Source organism: Python bivittatus, unplaced genomic scaffold (genome assembly GCF_059951505.1).
Source record: "Python bivittatus isolate LINGU-HERP-01145 unplaced genomic scaffold, Pbiv_v1 ctg000480_np1212, whole genome shotgun sequence".
Taxonomy (NCBI): Eukaryota; Metazoa; Chordata; class Lepidosauria; order Squamata; family Pythonidae; genus Python; species Python bivittatus.
Genome location: NW_028277075.1, coordinates 50,575,488 through 50,595,896, shown reverse-complemented (window position 1 = coordinate 50,595,896; position 20,409 = coordinate 50,575,488). Strand labels below are relative to the sequence as shown.

At 36.4% G+C, this 20,409-nt stretch overlaps 1 protein-coding gene across 2 annotated transcripts in view; it reads right to left on the bottom strand.

Annotated features, from left to right (window-relative positions):
* Window positions 1-20,409, bottom strand: part of QSER1 (glutamine and serine rich 1) — a 46,600-nt gene that overhangs the window by 7,350 nt on the left and 18,841 nt on the right. The window contains exons 4-12 of one of the 2 annotated variants that reach the window (XM_015887860.3): window positions 15,590-19,141; window positions 14,590-14,861; window positions 12,700-12,816; window positions 10,936-11,069; window positions 9,746-9,942; window positions 8,369-8,506; window positions 4,946-5,043; window positions 3,259-3,411; window positions 491-586 (exon numbers count right to left, since the gene is read on the bottom strand). In XM_015887860.3, the coding sequence (XP_015743346.1) occupies window positions 491-586; window positions 3,259-3,411; window positions 4,946-5,043; window positions 8,369-8,506; window positions 9,746-9,942; window positions 10,936-11,069; window positions 12,700-12,816; window positions 14,590-14,861; window positions 15,590-19,141 (4,757 nt within the window). The remainder of the gene's footprint in view (window positions 1-490; window positions 587-3,258; window positions 3,412-4,945; window positions 5,044-8,368; window positions 8,507-9,745; window positions 9,943-10,935; window positions 11,070-12,699; window positions 12,817-14,589; window positions 14,862-15,589; window positions 19,142-20,409) is intronic. The other variant, XM_007426992.3, reaches the window with a different exon arrangement.

Below are 20,409 nucleotides of genomic sequence, written 5' to 3'. Positions count from 1 at the left end.
CTACCTCGCCCTGGAGATGTGCACTCATTCAAATTTAGTAGGTATTAAGTATCTTGCATTCCCATGACACAAGACACTTATAAACTATATGTGTGACTGCCTTCAAGTCGACTATTGGTTACTGCCTAGACTAGCCCCTGCAGTTTTCTTGGTAAGATTTCAGAAGTGGTTTGCCATTGCCTCCTTCCTAGGGCTGAGAGAAAGTGACTGGCCAAAGGTCACCCAGCTGGCGTCGTGCCTAAGGTGGGATTAGGACTCACTGTTTCCTGATTTCTAGCCTGATGCCTTAACCACTACATCAAACTGGGTCTCTTTTTTTACAACCATACATAATCTGCAAAACTTTATTCAAATTATTACATACAAAACTGCTCAATATCTTCTGAAAACAGTATATCTTCATCTGATTGTTATTTGATACTGTTGCATTTATTTTGATTCTACTGCACTAATGAATACAATAAATAACATAAACTAGAGAAAGACTCACCTCTACTTTACATCTGAGAAACATGTGATACTTGTAATGATGGAGTGAATGATACAGAGAACACAATGGTATTTTTTCTGGATCTACAGCAAACTCCTGCAGAAACAAATATTTATTAACCACACTAGTAACCAAATACAGTTAAGTTTCCTGATGCTAATACTTATTTGAAGATATAAAAATTTACTTATGACCATGCATAATATCATACATGAAAATAGAAAGAAGTATACTTTATGCATATGTGTTTTGCTTCCTATATAATATTTTCATGTAAGTCTGCGAATAATGTTGATCATTAAAAAAATGTGAGCTGGGAGGAGATTTCCACTCATGTGATGGGACTTTTCCTTCTCTTATACACCATCAAAATTGGTGAAAACTTCAAGTAGGGAGATATAGGGGGAAGAGGTATTAACATTCTCCCATTCTATTTTTGGAACCTACTTTTATTAGCAGAACTATATACTTGGATTTTACCCATTAAATTGAAATTGAAGTCTGGAACTGCATGGGATGCCCTTGTATCTCTGATTTAAAACTACTGGTAGAAGCTCATTACACTGTGCTAAGGGTAAGGCCCAGTTTAAGGGACAGTAATTCAGTTTAGATCACTGCCACACCATGCAATATGCAGACACACATTGAGTGCCACTATTCGTTGTGTAAGTTAGGTTATTGTGTAAGTCAAGGGGATGGGAGGAATTCTTGCACTATTAGGCTGGGTCAGGTCAGATATATATGAGAAGACTCAGCATACATTCCACTTATATAACTATTATTATTGGGAATAGTATAAAATGTTATTCAGTTTACATATTTACACAAAACGGACCCAATCTAAATTTTCTATATTCTTTGGATGCTGAATTATATAACACATTTCTCATTTTTATAAAAATGTGTTATAAAAGTTAAGTAGAAAAATATATACACATTCTCTTGCTTTTTTTTTTTTAAAGTGTGCTACTGTGGCAATAGTTAAGAATGGAGTAATAAATAAAGCAAGAGAGTTGAAAATAGATTTGTACATACTTAGCTACCATACAGAACCTGACTGCTTGCAGTCTGTGCCCTTATTTCCATGTGTGTTTCTCAGCCTATTTCTTACTGGGAATAGTTGAGTATCAAGACTATTTAAGACATGATGCAACTGTAATCACAGAATTGTCACTCCTGATAACATGAGAGAGAGAGCAATCTGCCCATGTGCCTTGGACTCTAGGAGAATTAACAGTAAAGTCCCTTACTTTACTACTCATACATTAGCAATTTTGAGTCCTGATTTTTTTTCTCTGATTTTCAGAATGCTATTTTTAAGGGTAAAAAAACATCTTCTCTCCATTAATCAGATTTTTGTTTCCTAATACTGTAAGTACAAAAGAGAGCCAGTTTGGTGTAGTAGTTAAGGTGCTGGCCTAGAAACCAGGAGACTGTGAGTTCTAAACCTCCCTTAGGCATGAAAGGCAGCTGGGTGACTTTGGGCCAGTCACTCTCCCTCAGCCCAACCCACTTCACGGGGTTGTTGTGGTGAGAAAAATAGGAGGCAGGAGTATTAGGTATGTGCGTTGAGCTGACCAAATATTAAAAAAAAAAAGCGGGATAAAAATCTAATAATAACAAAAAAAAACTAGTTGTGGATTTCCATGTCTGTTCATTTGAAGAAAGTACCAACTGGTAATCATGAAATTCCAGGAAATGTTTTTCTGGAAATAACTGGGTGTAATTTAATGCTGTGCTAGAAGAACTGGCTCCTTTTGCAATTATTTGCTCTGTTCTTCCATGACCAGAACTGCTGCCTTTATTATTTAAGGGGAATTTATGCACAGAATGCTATGTGTTCTTCTTAAACAAGAAGTCATCAATTTGAACTTTTAAATATGGGATTGATCCTTCTTATCAAATAGGTGTTTGTTGAAGAAAGTTTTCCTAAGTTTTATAGAAGCTACAATTTTTAAAATTTCTATGTATGTATGTATGTATGTATGTATGTATGTATGTATGTATGTATGTATTGCCTCTGAGTCAGTGTTGACTCCTGGCGATTGCCTGGACTGGCCCCTGCATTTTCTTGGCAAGATTTCAGAAGTGGTTTGCCTCTGCCTCCTTCCTAGGGCTGAAAAAGAGTGACTGGCCTAAGATCACCCAGCTAGCTTTGTTCCTAAGGCGGGACTAGAATTCAAAGTTTCCTGGTTTCTAGCCTGGTGCCTTAACCACTATGGATTTAACACAAGAGATTAAAAGTTGTAGCATGGTTGCTTACTGTATCAACTAGAATCATGTTCTGAGACAACACTTACCATTTTCAAATGAAAATTATGGTGGCAAGAGTCTTTATAGTGGTAAATACAAATCGGCTGAAAAGTATCCAGGTAAAGGCAGTCAAAGAGACAGGAAGAAAATTTAGAAATTATAGTCTAAGGTGTGTTTATAACTAACAAGTAAAGGAAGGACCTTTACAGAGGAATCCTATTCATGTTTAATTATTAGGTATACTGGCATTTCCTCTCAAGTAAGGATGCTCAACCATAAGGAGTTGCTATCTTTTAAAAAACATTTCTCTGGCTTTAAAAAAGATAAAGAAGAAAGAAAATTCAAGTTTTTTTAAAAAAATAACTGGTAATTTAGCTTTTTAAATCTTATAAAGGAAAAGGTATTTATTCCTAATCTACTGCTTAAAAGTACATTCAAGGCAATCAAGAAAACCTTGAGATCAGCATTCCATCAGAAATACGGCAAAAACAAAAAACAAAACTACATACACATACCTGTGCTAATTTTGTGGTTGTTTTAGAAATCTTCAGTGTTTTCTTATTATAAGCTTTCCCATTCATTTTGATTCTAGAAACTGCATTCACTCCCATTTTTGCTTTAGAATCTCGAGTTATTACTGTCAGTTCAGGAAAACATTCCAAAGCAGCCTTAAAAGGAAGTTATAAAAGCAGTAGATTACACATTAAACAGAATTATAAAGCATGTCTAAGTAATGCATTAAGATTTAAACTAGGACCCTTTTTATTAAAAAAAAATCTGTTGTGAACACGCAGGCTGCAAACAGTTCGACTTTCACAGCTGGCCAGTCTACATGTCAGATAGGCTTAGACAAAATCCACACCCACAAATGACAAGCGTCTTTTGGTCACACAGAAAGTCAGATTACCCCAATCTTTTCCTCTGCTGAAGAGATGTTGGCATTATTTTAAAATTAATGGGCAAAATTCAAGGAAAGATCTCCAGCAGATGTCTGTGCATGGAGGGGTTGAAGAAAAAGTGGGGGTTTACTAACTCCTCAATATCTCTATTGAAGCTACAAGAAATCCAAACAAATGAAGCAGAGAATGTATGCTTTTGAAAACTCTTATTTCAGTAGAAATAGATAACCAGTCTAGCCAGGAACCTGCATTAGTTCCTCCCCACCGCCTTTCTTTTTTCTGTGTGATGCTTGACAATTAGTTAAATCTTATTCTATTATTTTCTCGGATAAGTTCAGGAATTGTGTGTTATCTCAGGTATTATATTAATGTTGCAGGTTATGCACGAGGAAATAACACTGTCTTTCCACTACTCTTGTAATTTATAATATTATTTGGAATCTTTTTGCAGCTTCTCTTCTGAGATACTGGCTGAATTGCTCTATTTGTAAACAGACCAGTGCCATCTTGTGGTCTGTACTTTCTTTTGAATGTTTCTTTGAAACAGCTGTTTTATTATGATCCAGACAGCTCTTGGATTTATCCTGTCTATCTCTAAATGTTTACATTTTAATATTTAAAGTAAATAAGGGCTTTTCTTCTTTTTAAACAAAGTTTGATTTTGTTTATTTCTTATGATCCCTCCCAAAAAGGAAGATAGAGCTGAATAAGCCACTTGCGCACTTCAGTGTTTCATGGTCAAGAGGCTGCCCTAATGAAATTATTTCACTTTTTGCATTTTTAGCTTTTAATTGTCATGAAGGAAGCACAGGTTATGAAAACTCTCTAACACACCAATGTTACAGAATGGATGTTATATGAGGTGCCACTTGGAAAATAGTAAGTGGCAATAAGAACTACCAAACCACTACTCCAAAGCAGGAGGCAGGGCCAAAGGGTGAAGACCCAGAGTTTCTGGGAGAGAGGGCTCAACTGATGAACTCAACTGTCCATTAAAAAACCATAAAAAGCAACGTAAAAACTAATCTTGACAAAAAAAATTGCTGTCAGCCAGTTCCTTAAAAATTTCTGGAAGCAATCCTGTTTCAAGGTAAATATAGATTTATGTTCTACTTACTGATCTATAAAAGATGTTGCCTTTCATTTGAAAATACAGACTTTTTCAGAGGGAGTAGCAAATTCGAAATATGACAGAAATTTGTATAGTGGCTTATTTGCTTTGCACCACTAATTTTCAATTTCTATAAAGATATTAATTAATGGAAGAATGGCAAATGATGGAAAAAAACATAATTATCGATACCTTGAATGATCGCTCTAAACGTAATTTGGAAAGTAGCCTTTTTCTATTGTCATTCAGCATGCCATCAATTTTTCTCATATGAGGCAAAAGCAGCTCATCTAAAAAAGGAAATGCAACAGATGCCTTTTACTGAATGTATTATGTTTCATGGCTCTAGGACTATCTCTATTCAAATAAGTTAAATTAATAAATAGATAATTTATTTAATCAATTTATTAGCAAACTCAATCACCAAAACAACTGTAGCTATGCCCAAAATACATATTTCAACATAAAATAATTTTAAAATGTGATGTTTGTTATTTGTAGACAATACTTGCATGTGTTTAGATGTCATAAAATGTGCTGTATCATAAAACTGAATTATTATTTTAATTCAATATACAGATAGTGTGAATAGATTTAAAAATATTTTAAATATTTTTTAAAAATATTTACTTTACTGCAACAGTGAAGGTATGTTGTATCAGTTGCACACTGGCTAATCTTGTCTGGGCTCAGAAGTCAAGCAGATAGGAGACTTCCAAGAGATACTTGTAAGACAGCAAGGACAATTCACTTCCATGCTGTTGCCAAGAAAACTGAAAGGGCATGTTCATATAGTCACCAGGGACAAATTCAACTTGGAGATTTACCTTTACTTTATTAATCTATAATCAACCTACGTATACCATACCAAAGTAGAGGGAACAATTTGGTACAGGACAAGGAATACTATAAACACAATAAAATATGCTAATATAGTAAGATCAAGACTTCCTCCAGTTGAACTTGTTTCCTGGTGACCATACAGAGATATTATTAGCAACAATATGAAAGTGGCTTGCCACTGTCTTCTTCTGATAAGTTGTTTCAACCTCCCAGTCTACCCTACTGTCCTGATACTTTCTGATGGCCTTAATGCAAGTACTAACCAGGTGCAATTCTGTTTAGTTCTTCTGAGATGAACTAAGGTTGGCTAGGTTCTGGCATTTGCTGTAGCTTCAGTGCTCAAGTAGCTGAATTACCAGCTAGCTTGACCAAAATTCTTGGGACCTCAAATGTAAATGATTAACACAGAAAATGAAAGCAAGATCTCTCAAATAAATAATTTTCTAAGTACTTTATGAACAATGAACTCTGCCCAAAATTCCTAAATCCCCTAGTTTCATAAGGCTTACAAGGAATACCCAAATAAGTATTGTGAAGAAAATCCTAATAAAAGCAACCATTTGTCTATGAAACCATAATGAATCTAGAGTACTCAACAAGCCAGGTGTTCTTTCACATATACCATTGCATCAGCAGACACATGGCCTAGCATTGCCATTGCCCAACATTATTTTCAGTAAAGAACTTGATACAGAACAAAGAGGTTCTAATTACTTCTTCATTTCATTAGCTATTCTTATAAGAAATTTTAATCTGCTACATACATTTTTCCTATTCTCATCTGTTGAATAGTTCTATTAAAACCCTAATTCCCTGTCTTTTGCATGCATACTGTGCATGGCTTTGAATGAAAGTACATAAGCCTGCAAAGTTTAATTTGCGTTAAGAGTAACAGGAACTGATTTGGATTAACTTGAATAAGAGTTTTTAGGGTTATGCAGCACTTTGGACTGAGAGCTGAAATGGTAGTTCGGTATCAACACAGGTACCTTCTTAAAGAAGCAGTTTCTTTTCCTAGACTTGCAGAGTAGCTGCGTGAACAGAGGAAAATTATACATTGGAATTAAGAATTAAGGCTGATGGGATGCAACAAGGTCCTTCAGAATGGGCACAGGTTTCCCATCAGTACCTCTTTAACTCAAACACATATTTTCCTGGGATTATTAGCTACTGCTTGAGCCCAGGAAAAGAAGCAGCTTCTTTAAAGAGGTGTTGATGTGGCAACACCAAAAGTTCTGCCCATCCCTAAGAGTTTCACTGTTGGGCCAGGCATATTTCAGTGAATCCTGAAAGGTCTCTGTATGCATATAGACATGTATTTTTATGAATGTGTAAACATGTATTATGGTTCACCCACCCCAGGTTCATTTTGGCATCCCTCAAAAGGGAATGTATAAAATATGAAGTCCCATAGATTCTTCTCCCAGTAAAAGAGTTCACCTCAAGTCCAAGCAAACAAAACTTATAAAAGTCTAGGATATATAGCCTATTTATGAATCAATCTTGATGGTATGCTAACAGTTCATGAGTGCCATTAAGTATTCTAACTACCATTAAGTCACAAGTAGTCTTGCATCTTTTGGGTGATCTTTTCACATAGCTGGGAAGCACTGCTGTAAATGCTAGTGATCTCAACCTGAAGATCACTGAACTGTGTTGTCATAGGATCTAGCCTTCACACACTTATTCTGTTTATAAATAATACTCTGTCATTACAGTATTCTAATTTTTAGCAATAAGGCATTTGGTTTTCTTGCTCAAATGTGTATGTCCACTTCCTGTTAACATAGCATCTTGGTACATGCATTAAAAGTAGTTCAGACAACTTCAGAATTTCTGCCCTAAGGGTTGTTACTAGTGGAAAATTAATAGAAAACATGTAATAAAATAAGATTTCATTTAAGCTTGGCAGCACCTTGTCAGGCACTTTTGCTGTTAAAAAGAATGGAAAGTGCTTTCACTGTTGGGAAAAATGCACCTCTGTGGCTTCTGGTATATTTAATTTTTAGACTTTTAAAGATATCAATTCTTTTTGTCATGACCACAGATTTTCAAGTAGCTTGTCCATTTCAATGAGCAGCAACAGAAAGCTTAAAGTCAACACATCTTATAAAGTATGATTCCTCAACAACAATTGGCCATTATATAATCAATGTTTTATGGTCTGCGTCACTAACAATTTTCATCAACCACTATCGAATATTTTCAATATTTTAATTATTGCTTTTTCCTGTTACTGTTCCGTATTTTACATCTGTGGGTTTCCGAGTAATGTTTTAACTGTTGTCTTGTTATCAGCAAATTTAGACTTCTGAGTAGGATGCACTCACATGTCACACTGAGTCCATTTCCAAATAACTGCTGGAAAATGACCGACTGGTTGTTGGTTAGGAGTTAAGTTGTGCTCTGGTATCAGCAGAGAAGGAATCTGTTCAGGAAGTGTACAGCAGGAGGGACAGCCATGGCAGGTAGAGTAGAAAGTAGCAGTCCTTTTCCTATTTCAAATAGTGGACCTTATTAGGCTTCCTGCCACTAACATCTGGAGCATTGTTTCCCAACTGTGGTAACCATGTGTGGCCTTCAGTACCCAGAATTCTCTAGCCAGCATGGCCATAAATCTCAAAGCTGCCAAGGTTGGAAAACACTGATTGGGAGCTTCAGAAGTTCCATTCAATGTACTTATAATACAGATCCTTGACCAATAGGTAGCTTTTAAACAAGAGTCATAATTTGGTAAACAATTTAAAAAACAAGAGATTTAACACACTGTACCATTACTCTTCTCCAATGCCAGCATAGTATCTGGGTCCAAGGCAATGCTGACAAGCAGCTCCATATAATTCCTAAATGTTTCCTTCATAGCTCTGGTGTTTAAAAAGCGAGCAACAATAGGTGCTGGTGGTTCAGTGTCTGAAATATCAAAAAAAGAAATATAGTGTTTATTTGTGTTTTAATATTTTCACTAGCTTGATTATTGCTCTAGTGATTCTGCAGAGAAGTTCAGTCCTACTCTAATTAGGACTGAGTGTAATATTTACTGTATATTCACACTGATATTTGATACTTCATGTGGATACTGTTTCAGTAGTCATGGCCACTGGTTATGTATTTTATTAGTCCTATTATTTTACATCACATATTTTATTATATTTTAGATTATACTGAAGACATATTTAACATTATGCACAGCCTGGAAGTACATAGCTTATCAGACAGCATACAAATATTTTAAATAAATAAATACATTGGAAAGTAATTTCAACATGAACCAACCATAGAAACTACTGGGTTAATTTTGTACTACTGTATAGTTTTACTTTTATTTTTATGTCACCATTGTAAACCTGACTTACTACAACATTTTCCTCCAAGTGTGTACTTTGGCTGGGAAATTTAGACCCACAGTTGCCTAATAGCTGAAAACTGTGCTGTTAATACTGACAAAAATTAACTATTATCCACACTAAAGACTTCTGAGGCCAATTATTAATGTTTAAATAATCTAAACAGTAGACACCAATGTTGTGGACACATTGTTTCTGAAACACAAATTAGGAATTTGTGTGACTTTTTCAATAGTTTCCTCTGCAAAGAAGTTGCTACAAACATTTACTAAATATTGAACAGGAGCAGAAATATGCCCAAGGCACTGGAGTGGATATTTTTATTTTTATTTATTTATTTATTATTAAATTTGTATGCTGCCCATCTCCCCCCAACGGGATATAGCACACATTGCCCTTCAGACTCTGTACTGAACATGACAGTGGAAGAGGCTTCCTGATACACTACAGCTGTAAGCATATAGGTGCTTCATGCCACTGGGCTGTTTGGAGCATGTGCAGCTCCATACGTTTGCAGACACTGGGATCAACAAGCAAATAACTAGAGATGCTGGGGCTCCTGACACTGGGAATGCGCTAGGGAGTGTAGCCCCCATTCCCACTTCTATATGTAGAAAAAAGGCACAACTGCCATATTTACATTAGGGTTCGTCATACTGTACTAATTAATGTGGGAAATTAAAATAGAATTAATATTAAAAATGCACCTCCTTATAAATCGTGACTAATATATGGGACAATACAACAATGGAAATGATGCAAATCCACAGATGTTCATAATTTCTTCTGATATAGGGACGCTTACCTTCCTCATCACTCTGCAGCTGAGGAGCAGAGGGCAATTCTTCTTTCCACGTTTTGCGTTTTTTTGGTGGGGGTTCAGCCTTTGTCTTTGGCTGTTTTGCTTTGGGTTTCACTGAAGAAACTTTTGTTGTAATCGTTTTTGGCACCGGGGGATCAGGAACTTTGTTGATGTTCATGCTTGGCTTACAGTGAACAGTTCTATAAGTTAGAATAATTCAAAGAAACTCTTACAAATATAATCTTTATAAATCTAATTCATACCACTTAGCTGATTAGTTTTTTTCTTGAGTTTTCCTCTTACAGATTTCCATACTTTATCTGTACATTAAGATAATTGCTTAAACCATCTAACTACAGGGTCCAGGCAACATTAGAGGCTAGCCTTAAATCACCATGCCCATATTAACTAAAGACTACCTCTAAATATAAATAAATAGATTAAAATGTGCTCTTAGCAAGGAAACTCTTTAGCTTCCTAAAGAGTAAACAAATTCTTTAAAAGAGAACAGAAAGATATCCCTAAAAATATTGGCCTGTAGAGTATTGGCCTGTAGAAAAATGAATACCTGAAAATGATATTGATTAAAGGATAGAATGAGAACTGATTTGGTCAAAATGATCGTCATCTAAAAACCATCCTCCAACAAACCTGATGCTGTTGTATCTGTTGGGACTGCAGTTCCCAGAATGTTAAAGAAGTATTGCCACTGGCTGCTGGGAATGTAGTTGCAACACTTCTGAGAAACAGGTTGGAAAAAAATCATGTAATCCATGAGTCAAGTTTGGGATTATATGTTTGCTTTCTCTATCCTTTGCAAGCAAACAGAGTAAAAACTTTTACTTTCACATTTGATTAAACTGATTCCTGAAATTTACATACAGTAGGAAACTGGTTAAGTAAGAAGAGGAAAGCAAAGATTTAAAGCTCTTCTCATGTGTAAACACAGAGAAATGTTCATGGCTTTTTACAGCTCATTCCTAATAATCTAAATGAGGGTAGGTTTGTTTTCAGATCTATTCTACAGCATAAAATGTCAATAACTATTTTAGATAGTAAATCTTTAAAATAATATGTATGAAACAGGTGCCTTTTAAAATCAATTTTTAAAAGTAATAATACAGTTTACCCTCAAATTAAATACAATTAAAAGACACATCAAGGATCAGAATAAATGGATTAAAATAAAATACCTTGCAGACTGTACAAGTGTATTTTTTGGCTTCTTTGAACATACTCTGACATACTCTTTTTTGTTTGTATTTTCTATGAATTTCACGTATACTCGTTTATACTTTGATTTTGCATCTCCAAAATACCCAAGATACTACAAGGAAAAAGAGACATGTATTATGCTTACCTTGTAAATAATTTATAACCTTGGAAGAAATTAATAAAGCACAAAAAGTGGATGGGTCCAGGATAAAACCCCAAGTTAATTTAATTTAAATTTTATTAAATATTAGACAACCTGTGACCCACTGGGTCATCATTTCAGAGATATTTCCTTACCTAAACAGAGAAACAGAATGACCAAGGGCAAAAAAGCAGTGGGAGTGACTTTTGACTTGTTGCTGGTTCCTCCATTGACTTTGCGTGTGGGAAGCTGGCAGGGAGCATCAGAAACCTCCCTCCCTCCCTCCTCCTTCTCCTTCTCCACATATAATAAAAGCTTGCACCATTTGCCCTCCCCTCATGACCCTCAGGAGAGCTCTGGTGAAGCTGCCTCCGCCTCCTCCTCAGCTGACCTGCAGAACTGCAGGCCTGCTGGGGGGAGGTGAAACAAAGGGAGCTGTGGACTGTGGGGAAAACTGCACCCCTGCTCCCCATTCCGGCTGTCCCCAAGGGCCCCCTCCCCCTTGAGGGAGGAAGAGGGCTTACCTGTCCAACCCCAGCACCCCCCAGCCAGCCCTACCTTACCAGCAGGCATCCAAGTCACTCCCTCCTCCTTCCCTCAAACTAATCACCATTAAGAGATTTCAAATTTCTGCTTTGTTTCCAAAGCAGCCAAATTCCACTCGCCCACTGGGCCTTGCTGCCAACTGATTGAGCTCAGGGAACAGAGGGAGGTGGGAAAGAGGTCAGGGATATACCCGTGACAATCACATGACCACGGTGGCACAGCAGTGCTGAAGCAGTCACAAATCCCCCAAATTTCAATCCAAGGGAAGTAATGGGTCCTGGATTTTGGATGCATTCTGTAAGTTAGCCCATCTGAGGTACCTTGGTTCAAAAATTTTTGCCCTATGACATACTGTTTTGCCCAGTTGAAGGTTACAGACACGAGAGTTTTAGTAGTATATAGATTAGGGGTGTGCCAAATAGCTTGCATTCTCATTGGTGAGATGAGGAGGTAATGTGTCCGAGGCATATTTTGTGACATCTTATTAGCCAGAAGAGGCTTCTGCTGGAAGCACCAGAAAAGACTTTTGCACTTGTGTAACTCCTGTACACAAACCTCTTCTGGCTAATGGAATGACTGGAGGAAGGAAAGTGAAGCAATGCAGCCATTTGACTTTAAATTATGGGGGTGCAGGGGGGCACAAGGCAGCATTTCGAAGTTCTGCACAAGCCCAATGATTACATCCCAGTGTATTTAAGATTTCTTTCTCTTATCACATTAAAAAGTACTTCTTAGTGGCAACTTTTGGGGGAGTTTTATTGTTAATACTTCAAGACAATGTTTCTATTTTTAATAAATCCTACCCAATTCTACTGAAAACTGTTTAATTAATTAATTAATTAATTAATTTCATTTATATAGCCACCCATCTCATGTATGTGACTCTGGGTGGGATAAAATAAAAACAGACCATAAAAAAAACAGATATTAGAAATTATAACATAATAAAAACTTTAATACTATTTAAAAAGACTAGGAGAGAGCATCTTTGATATTATGTGTAGCCATCTCACCAGTTAATATAATATGATTAAAGCTGAATAATTATACTTACACTATTAGTAGCTGCAAATTCTCTTTGTCCATCTCGTACTTCAGGAACAAACTTTTGCAACAAAGCCTTTTGAACTTTCCAGATGGCTGGAGGCTCCACTCCTCTTTTTAAAGCAGTCTACAAGGACCAAAATGAAAATTACCAATTCTGTTAGTATTCGCTTTTTATACATCGCAACAATTATGTTCAAATAAAGCTAATTTCAGAATACATTTTGAATATTTTAAATAATTCCTTACACATTCCATAGCACTTTGCAACATACAATGTCATAATTAAGTAAGTTGAACTTTAAACTTGAATTGTCCTCATATGTAAACCCAGCACTGCTATCTCTTACACCCTATTTGTTATATTCTTTTTCATTGTTTTGGAACAAATGACAGCAAAAGTGCAAATTGAGATTTAAAATATTCATCCACAAACTGTATCCAATTAAATAATGGAAAATATTAATGCAGTCTTTTGAAAATGCTTTATGTCAATGGTGGCATCCTGTTATGGAACAGGGTGGCCTCATATCTTTTTTGCAAAACTGCAAAAGGCTTTTTTTTATTTGAAAAGAACAGTATTATCCAAAGATAAAACTTTTGAGATACTGAGATGAATAGCATCGTACTGGAGAATTATTTTTTATAAGTTACTCAAAAAGTATTTTTTTTAATAAATTACACATAACTTACTTTATTAATATATTATTAATTTACCAGATTTTCAACTTCATCACTGGGCTTTTAACATCAATATTTTTTTTGGAATGAGATTTATTACAATTATTTTCCTGTTTGGGTCCATTTGGAGAACAAGTCTGGTAAGTTTTAGGGTTCAGATATACTAAACTGGGATTTTTTTTTCCTGCTTTGAAAGCTGCTAGGCATATTCATAGTTTTGATCCTAAATCACATGCAACATTGATGCTGTGGTATAACTCAAATTTGAAAAGTGGGGAATATTTCTATTTGAATGTGTGGACTAAACCAGATATTAATATTTTAAATCATATCTTAATTATATAGTATGGTCCAGATGCTTTAGCACTCTCTGAGGCACCTGCAATTTTAGCTTTGTTAAGAGATTCTGGTGGGAAACAATTCAATTTTAGAAGGTATTAAAAGGTGAAATGAAAGTTACTATCAGTTATATATTTGGTTTGTGGAAGGAAGAATTGGAATATCAAATTTTGGAAAATCAATAGTCCCAGATATTAAAAAATATGAAATAAACTTCCTATGATTTAAACATGAAATTAATTTATCAGAAAATATTAGTTTACATCTATTGAATCCCTCAAAGACTGTTTAAAAGGGGATGGATGTTAGATTCCTTTGTTGGTGATGTTAGAAATTTAAAGGTTTTTTAACACATTATTTGGTCATGCTCTGTTAGAGCTTTGTTTTGGTTTCAAATCAATAATCATATGTCAATATAATTTTGGGAACAAATATATTTAAGGATCTCAATGTGATGTGAATTATTCCTAAAACATGGAGTCTGTCATCTCATTAAGAGCTCTGACTCTATTGAGCCAGGGGTATGGCAAAGAGGATAATTCTATCAACAGGAAAGAAAGTCACCTTCCAGTTTTAAGGAGTATGAGAATATCTGTATTGATGTATATTTCTGAAAAGTCTCTGGGTTCTAAACATGAGAAAATGGTGCAGTACATTGCTAGATGTGTTTATACTTATTGCCTGAATCTTTCTTTCTGGATTTTTTTGGGGGGGGGGCAGGTTATATTTAGTTCATTCAGCTACTATAATATATTTAAGGGTTTTTTTTCCACTAAAGAGTCACTATTTAATGCAGATATTTTTCTTTTGTATTTCAGTAGTTTAACAATAAATACAATTAAATAATAAAAGATTATTCAGATTAAAATGGATGATTTACCTTTAGTGGTTCTATATCTTCAATCTTCACTACAAATTCATCACGCTCTCTGTATATGCCTTCGCCTTCACTGTCTCCATGGTCATCCTCAATATATCCTTCTATTGCGACCAATGCTTGTGGTTTTGCTAAGTGCTCTGTAACAACACTCTCCTTTTCAAATTGTGCTACACAGGTTTTCACCTGAGCATCTGCCACAGTAACAGTCACATGGAAAGCTTCCTTCTTTACAATAGTATTAGTGATGGCTTGAGAAACAGTTTTGTCAATTTCTGAAGTGTAAAACAAGCACTTAATAATAAGAATTTGAATTCATTTTCACTTTTATAACACAAATATTTTAGTCTACAAATTATATTATTATTATTATTATTATTACTATTGTTATTGTTATTGTTATTGCAAAGTATTAGCTGCCCTGATAACATTAGCAGATGTCTCATATTCTGGATCCTGCATATATTTCATAGATCTGCTTTCAGTTAAAAAATCAGGAGAGGATACAAGAAAAAAATAAAGCTTAACATTTATCTCACCTTTCAAATAAAAGCAATGTATCTACCTATTTGACCTTGTCATGGAAAAATTATGTGCTGAAAATATCTAAATGAAAAAAGCAAACAAATTTGCATACAACTTTCTAAATATATATATTATCTATATTATTGGCAAATCTAAAATTATTTGTAGAGTTTTAAAAAATCCTCATTTTGGTAGATTATTGAGATTTCAGCTTAAACAAGCAATTGAGGTAGTCTGTAAAAAGATTTTTTAATGCATCATCTGTATAACGTGAATTCATTAACTGTTTTGGTTCAATGACAAAATGCACTTCCAACAATCTTAAAAACTAAACTACCCTCAAAACATTTCTGACCCACCCAAATGCTCATTAACTCAAAGAACAGAGACAGCTATTTATTGAGTGAATATTGGACTAGTTTAAAAGCTACATTTAAATTAAAATCATATATCTAATCATAAACATAGTAATATTTACCTGACTTTATCTTTCTATCAGATGTTGATAATGGAGAATTTACACTCTTTTGGTGATCTTTGTTGCTCCCATTATCTTTATCAAAAGAAAAAAAAGGTAGGGCTTCTGACTTTATCTTAGGTTCTTCATGATTGTTTTTAATTGAATTTTCAGCAGAACCATCAAAAGATGAAGGAACTGTTGCTGTCTGAGCTTTTGAGATTGACAACTGACAAGGTGGTCTAATAATGGGGGTGACAGGTCTTCTCACACGATTAGGAACACGGATAGCAGGTGCTGAAAACTGCTGTCTGGGTCCAGATTTTAAGAAATCTAAAAACGATGCAATAAATCCTGTTCTAACTTCTGGTTGCTTTTCCTCCACCTCTTTAATTTTCTGCCTCATTTTTTCTTGATGTTGGTAAGTTTCATGACAGTTTTCAGGGACAGGAGAATAAGGCAAGCTAGCATCAATTCCTCTTGAATTTTGACGTTTGCACTGCCCACTTTTTTTGAGTTGCTTCTGATTTGCATCAACTTCATGGACATTTTTAATTTGATTTTGTCCTCTTTCCTTTTGCTTCTGAAGGTCCTCTTCTGGTAAAAGTTGGCTCTTGTCTTCAGTGTTATTACCATTTTCACTTTTTGAATGCTGCATAGATATTCGTTGCAGTGGAGCTTCTGCCTTGTCACTTGCCATGTTATAATCTGTGTTTGACACTGCAATCTCTTCATTTAGAGTCCTACTACTTGAAATAAGGTCTATATCTTTCATGTTTAATGTTCCATCCACATGAACATTATTTTTAGCTTCAGATTCAATCCTGGTGCTGGACTGTTGCTTAACCTGACTAGAAACCTGTTCCTGCCTTCTTTCAATCTCACCTGTTGCAACTCTAGTAGGAATACTTTGATCAGAAATCTCAGTGTGTTGTCGGTCAAGATTCCTGTCTTTCGTCTGTACTGTGGACATTGCTGTTAAATTTAGGGTAACATGACCTCCATTTAAAGAAACATTGTTTACACTAAGTGGCTTTCCAGAAATTGCAGGTGATGAGCTAAAGCTAGGAGTCACGTGTCTGACATCTATTGTATGGAACTGAGATTTAGGACTGTCCCCATTTTCAGCTGACTGAATTTCTTCTTCACCGGCTGTTGATTTTGCAAATTCAGATGGTGTTACCCCACAAGCTGCAGCTGTGGCTGCCAAGATATCATCTACATTAGACAGTATATTCCTTTCATCATTGAGAAGTACAGATTCTGGGAAACATACAGAACTAAGGGAAACAAACTGATTCTTAGATTCATGATTTGGCTGCCCAAAATTATCTTTTGATGTCAAATGATGCTGTAGTGGCTTTGATGGTTCAGAAATGTTTATTTTCAAAACTTCAGAGTGTTGTGAATGGAGGTGCTCCTGAGAATGTCTCCCATTTCCTTGAATCATATGACCATCCACTTGTAGATACTGCTGAGAATTCATAATGTGCTGCACTTGTGGAACACTTTTTGTGTATCCTAAACCAGATTGCAGTATTGACTGCTGAAGCATTTGTAAATCACAGGCAGGTTCTAGAAGTACCTGTGAAGTAGGCAGGCACAGCTGATGGCTATGCCGTATGGCCTGAGCATGAAGCTGAGGTGGTGAGCTAACAACATGACCCTGTTGCTCTGAGGCTTTAACTTCATGTACCTTGTGCATAAGAGACTGCTGCTGGCTAAGCTCTTTACTGTCTGCATTTACTTGTGTTGTTGACAGTAAATTAGTTGCTTTTTTAATATCATGGCTCACTGTATTAGTAATATGGCTGATTTGTGCCACAGAGTTAACCATTGTTTCATCTTTTTTTGACCCCTGAAGAGTAAGCCCAACAATTTGATCTTCAAGACGAGAGTTACTCCTGATTACACTTTGAGAATAGCGATTATCTGCTTTGGAAACTTTGTAAGTTGTATCCTGAGCATTAATTTCACCATCAGTAAGTCTCTGAGGAGAGGAATCAAGAGATGTTTGCTGCTGCAGTGCCTGCAAATCATGCATTGGAAACTGATCATCTTGTTTAGATGTTTGATACAAATTAGGATCAGATTTCCTTTTAATATATGACTTTGTATCTGAGGAAGATCTGTTGTTCTGTAATGCTGGTGAATTAGGCGTTACTTCAAAAGGAGTTGACTGTACAACTGGCAAAAATTTTTGAGACTGTGGAGAGGATGACTCTTGTACCTGAGAATGTAATGAAATATAATTCTGGGGAGGGCTTGTAGTTGACAAGTTCTGGACATGAGAAGAAGAAAATGTTTCTGAAGGACTAACAACCGACAAGACCTGCGACTGAGATGAATAGCTAATCTGTGGCTGGCTAACTGTTGACATACCCTGAGAATGACTAGAAGAATAATTTTGAGATTGGCTGCTTGAAGAAAGATCCCTTGTTTGCCCAGAGAAATTATTATTTGAAACTGAGGTTAATACCTGTTGATCAGAAGAGTAAGTTAGTGCCTGGCTATCAGAAGTAGCAGCTTGTGATTGCCCAGCAAAAGCAAGTGTTTTGTATAACGATGGTAGCTTCTCAATCTTGATGGTTGAGAATACTTGTGCATGACTAACAGGTGGTACATTCTGTGATTGTGTTGAAACATAATTTTGTGACTGACTTACTGACAAGAGACTTGGGAGCTGTGCTGTAGAATAGATTTGTGCTTGACCAGCTATTACAGAGTTCTGGTTCTGTGCAATTTTGGAATAGCTTTGTGTCTGTACAGGAGGGGCTAGATTTTGTGGTTTAGGGGTCTTTGTTGACCTTGGTGGCTGCTTTGTAGAACACTGTTTTGCCTTTGTAGTGGAAACAGATGGGAAACCTGGTGATGGAACTGCTGATGCATATGACTGAGCAAGCTCCACTGAAACCTGAGAGGTTTTCTGCTGTGGACCACTACTGCTCACCTGAGTGGCATTGCCAGCTGGGCTACAAGATGATTGGCGGGATGCATCCTGAAAATCAGTTTCAGTTGCGCTTGGTAAATAGTTCTGTAAGGAATGCTGTGAACCAGTCAGTTGTGCCTGAACAGACTGTGTGTTTGAAGGCCGCTGATGGTGTTTAATTACACTACATTCACGCTGCAGTGCTCTTTCAATGGAGGCAGTAGAACCAGTAAACAGAGTTGAGCTATACACCTGTGGAGTCTGCTGAGCTCCTCCACCAAGTGATGAAGGCAATAAACTGAACTGTGGCTGTAGGAGATGCGGTGCAGACTCTTGAGCAGAACGGTATGTTGAAGACTGTGGTGGTATGCTGGTACTTAATACATAACTGCCCAGACGTTCAAATGTTAGTGCAGGGGGAACTGTGCCTTGGGATGTCTTGATCTGCAATAAAGGGTCATGAGCAGTTAGAAGCCCATTTGAGGTTGAACTAAAAGTTGTATCCTGAAGTGTTAGAGAAGGAGTAGTAACAAAGTTTCTACTGCTAAAAGCATTGGGATGTTGATAAACTGAGGTTGATGGAAAGGTTCCAGATGTTGGCAGGGTTCCAGTAACAAAAAGCTCAGTTGATGAATGCATGCCTGCTTAAATAAATAAATAAATAAAAAGAGATGTAGTCAGTTATTAATGAAAAGGGAAATATAAAACTGGCAATCATTTCATTTAGTTTTGAACCTAATCACAGAAAACATTTCATCTCTGTATTTGAAAACCAGATACACTCAAAGACTTAGTGCTAAGTTCTCTCAGGATTCTGAGTTTACATGAGATTTAGCAGGTAGTACTGAAAGCAGGTAATCTTTTCAATTATTCTATCCTATGCTAAGAGGACTGATGTAGATAGGTGAAGCATTTTGTCCTTGTTTTACATCTAACACAGAAACCCAGAGGGTTGTATTAGACTTCAGGCCAACCATAATTAAAAATCTCTACAGTCCAGAAATTCAGCTGACTTCAAGAATCCTAACCCCACATTCAGGAACAGGGTAACAACAATAGCTTCACAAACTTGACAATGGTAGGTAAGTTGCTTCATTGCACACACAAGAAAGTCATATATACTCATGCACTGGTCACCTCCTGAATGGACTACTGTAACTCATCTACATGGGGCTGTCCTTGAAGAGTATCCAGAAGCTTCAGCTGGTGCAAAATGCGGTGGCACAGGCAGTTATGTGTGTCCCTAGAAGGACACACATTATACCCCTGCTCCATGAGCTGCATTGGTTACCAGTTTGCTTCCGGGTCCAATTCAAGGTGCTGGTGTTGACCTTTAAAGCCCTATGTGGCATAGGGCCAGGTTATCTGAGGGACCACCTCTTCCCAATTATATCTATCCATCCCATCAGGTCCTGCATGAAGGGCATGTTGTGGGTCCTGTCCATGAGGGAGTTCCATCTGATGGGACCCAGGAGATGAGCCTTTTCTCGCCATGTCACCCACCCTCTGAAACATCATCCTTCCCGAGGTGAGGTTAGCCACAAACCCTTGTGACCTTCCGGAAAATCCTTAAAACTTGGTTTTATCAGCAAGCCCGGGGATACCCTGGAAATAGGGAGCCTGAGAGCTGGTTGTATTAAATGTAGTATCTTCCCTCTCATGATCTTGCTTTATTTATGTTGTTTTTAACTGATTTTATAGAATGTTTTAATTGCCAGTTTTATTATACATTGCCTAGAATCACTTCATGTGAGATGGGTGGCCATATAAATTTGACAAACAAACAAATAAAATCTGCCTACTACAGAACACAAAAATCAAGCCCTATATGTATATCAGTCCCAGGGTTTAAACCTTAAGCCTTTTCTTCCCACCCTCGAGAGTCACTGGACTTCTGATAATTCTTTTCCCA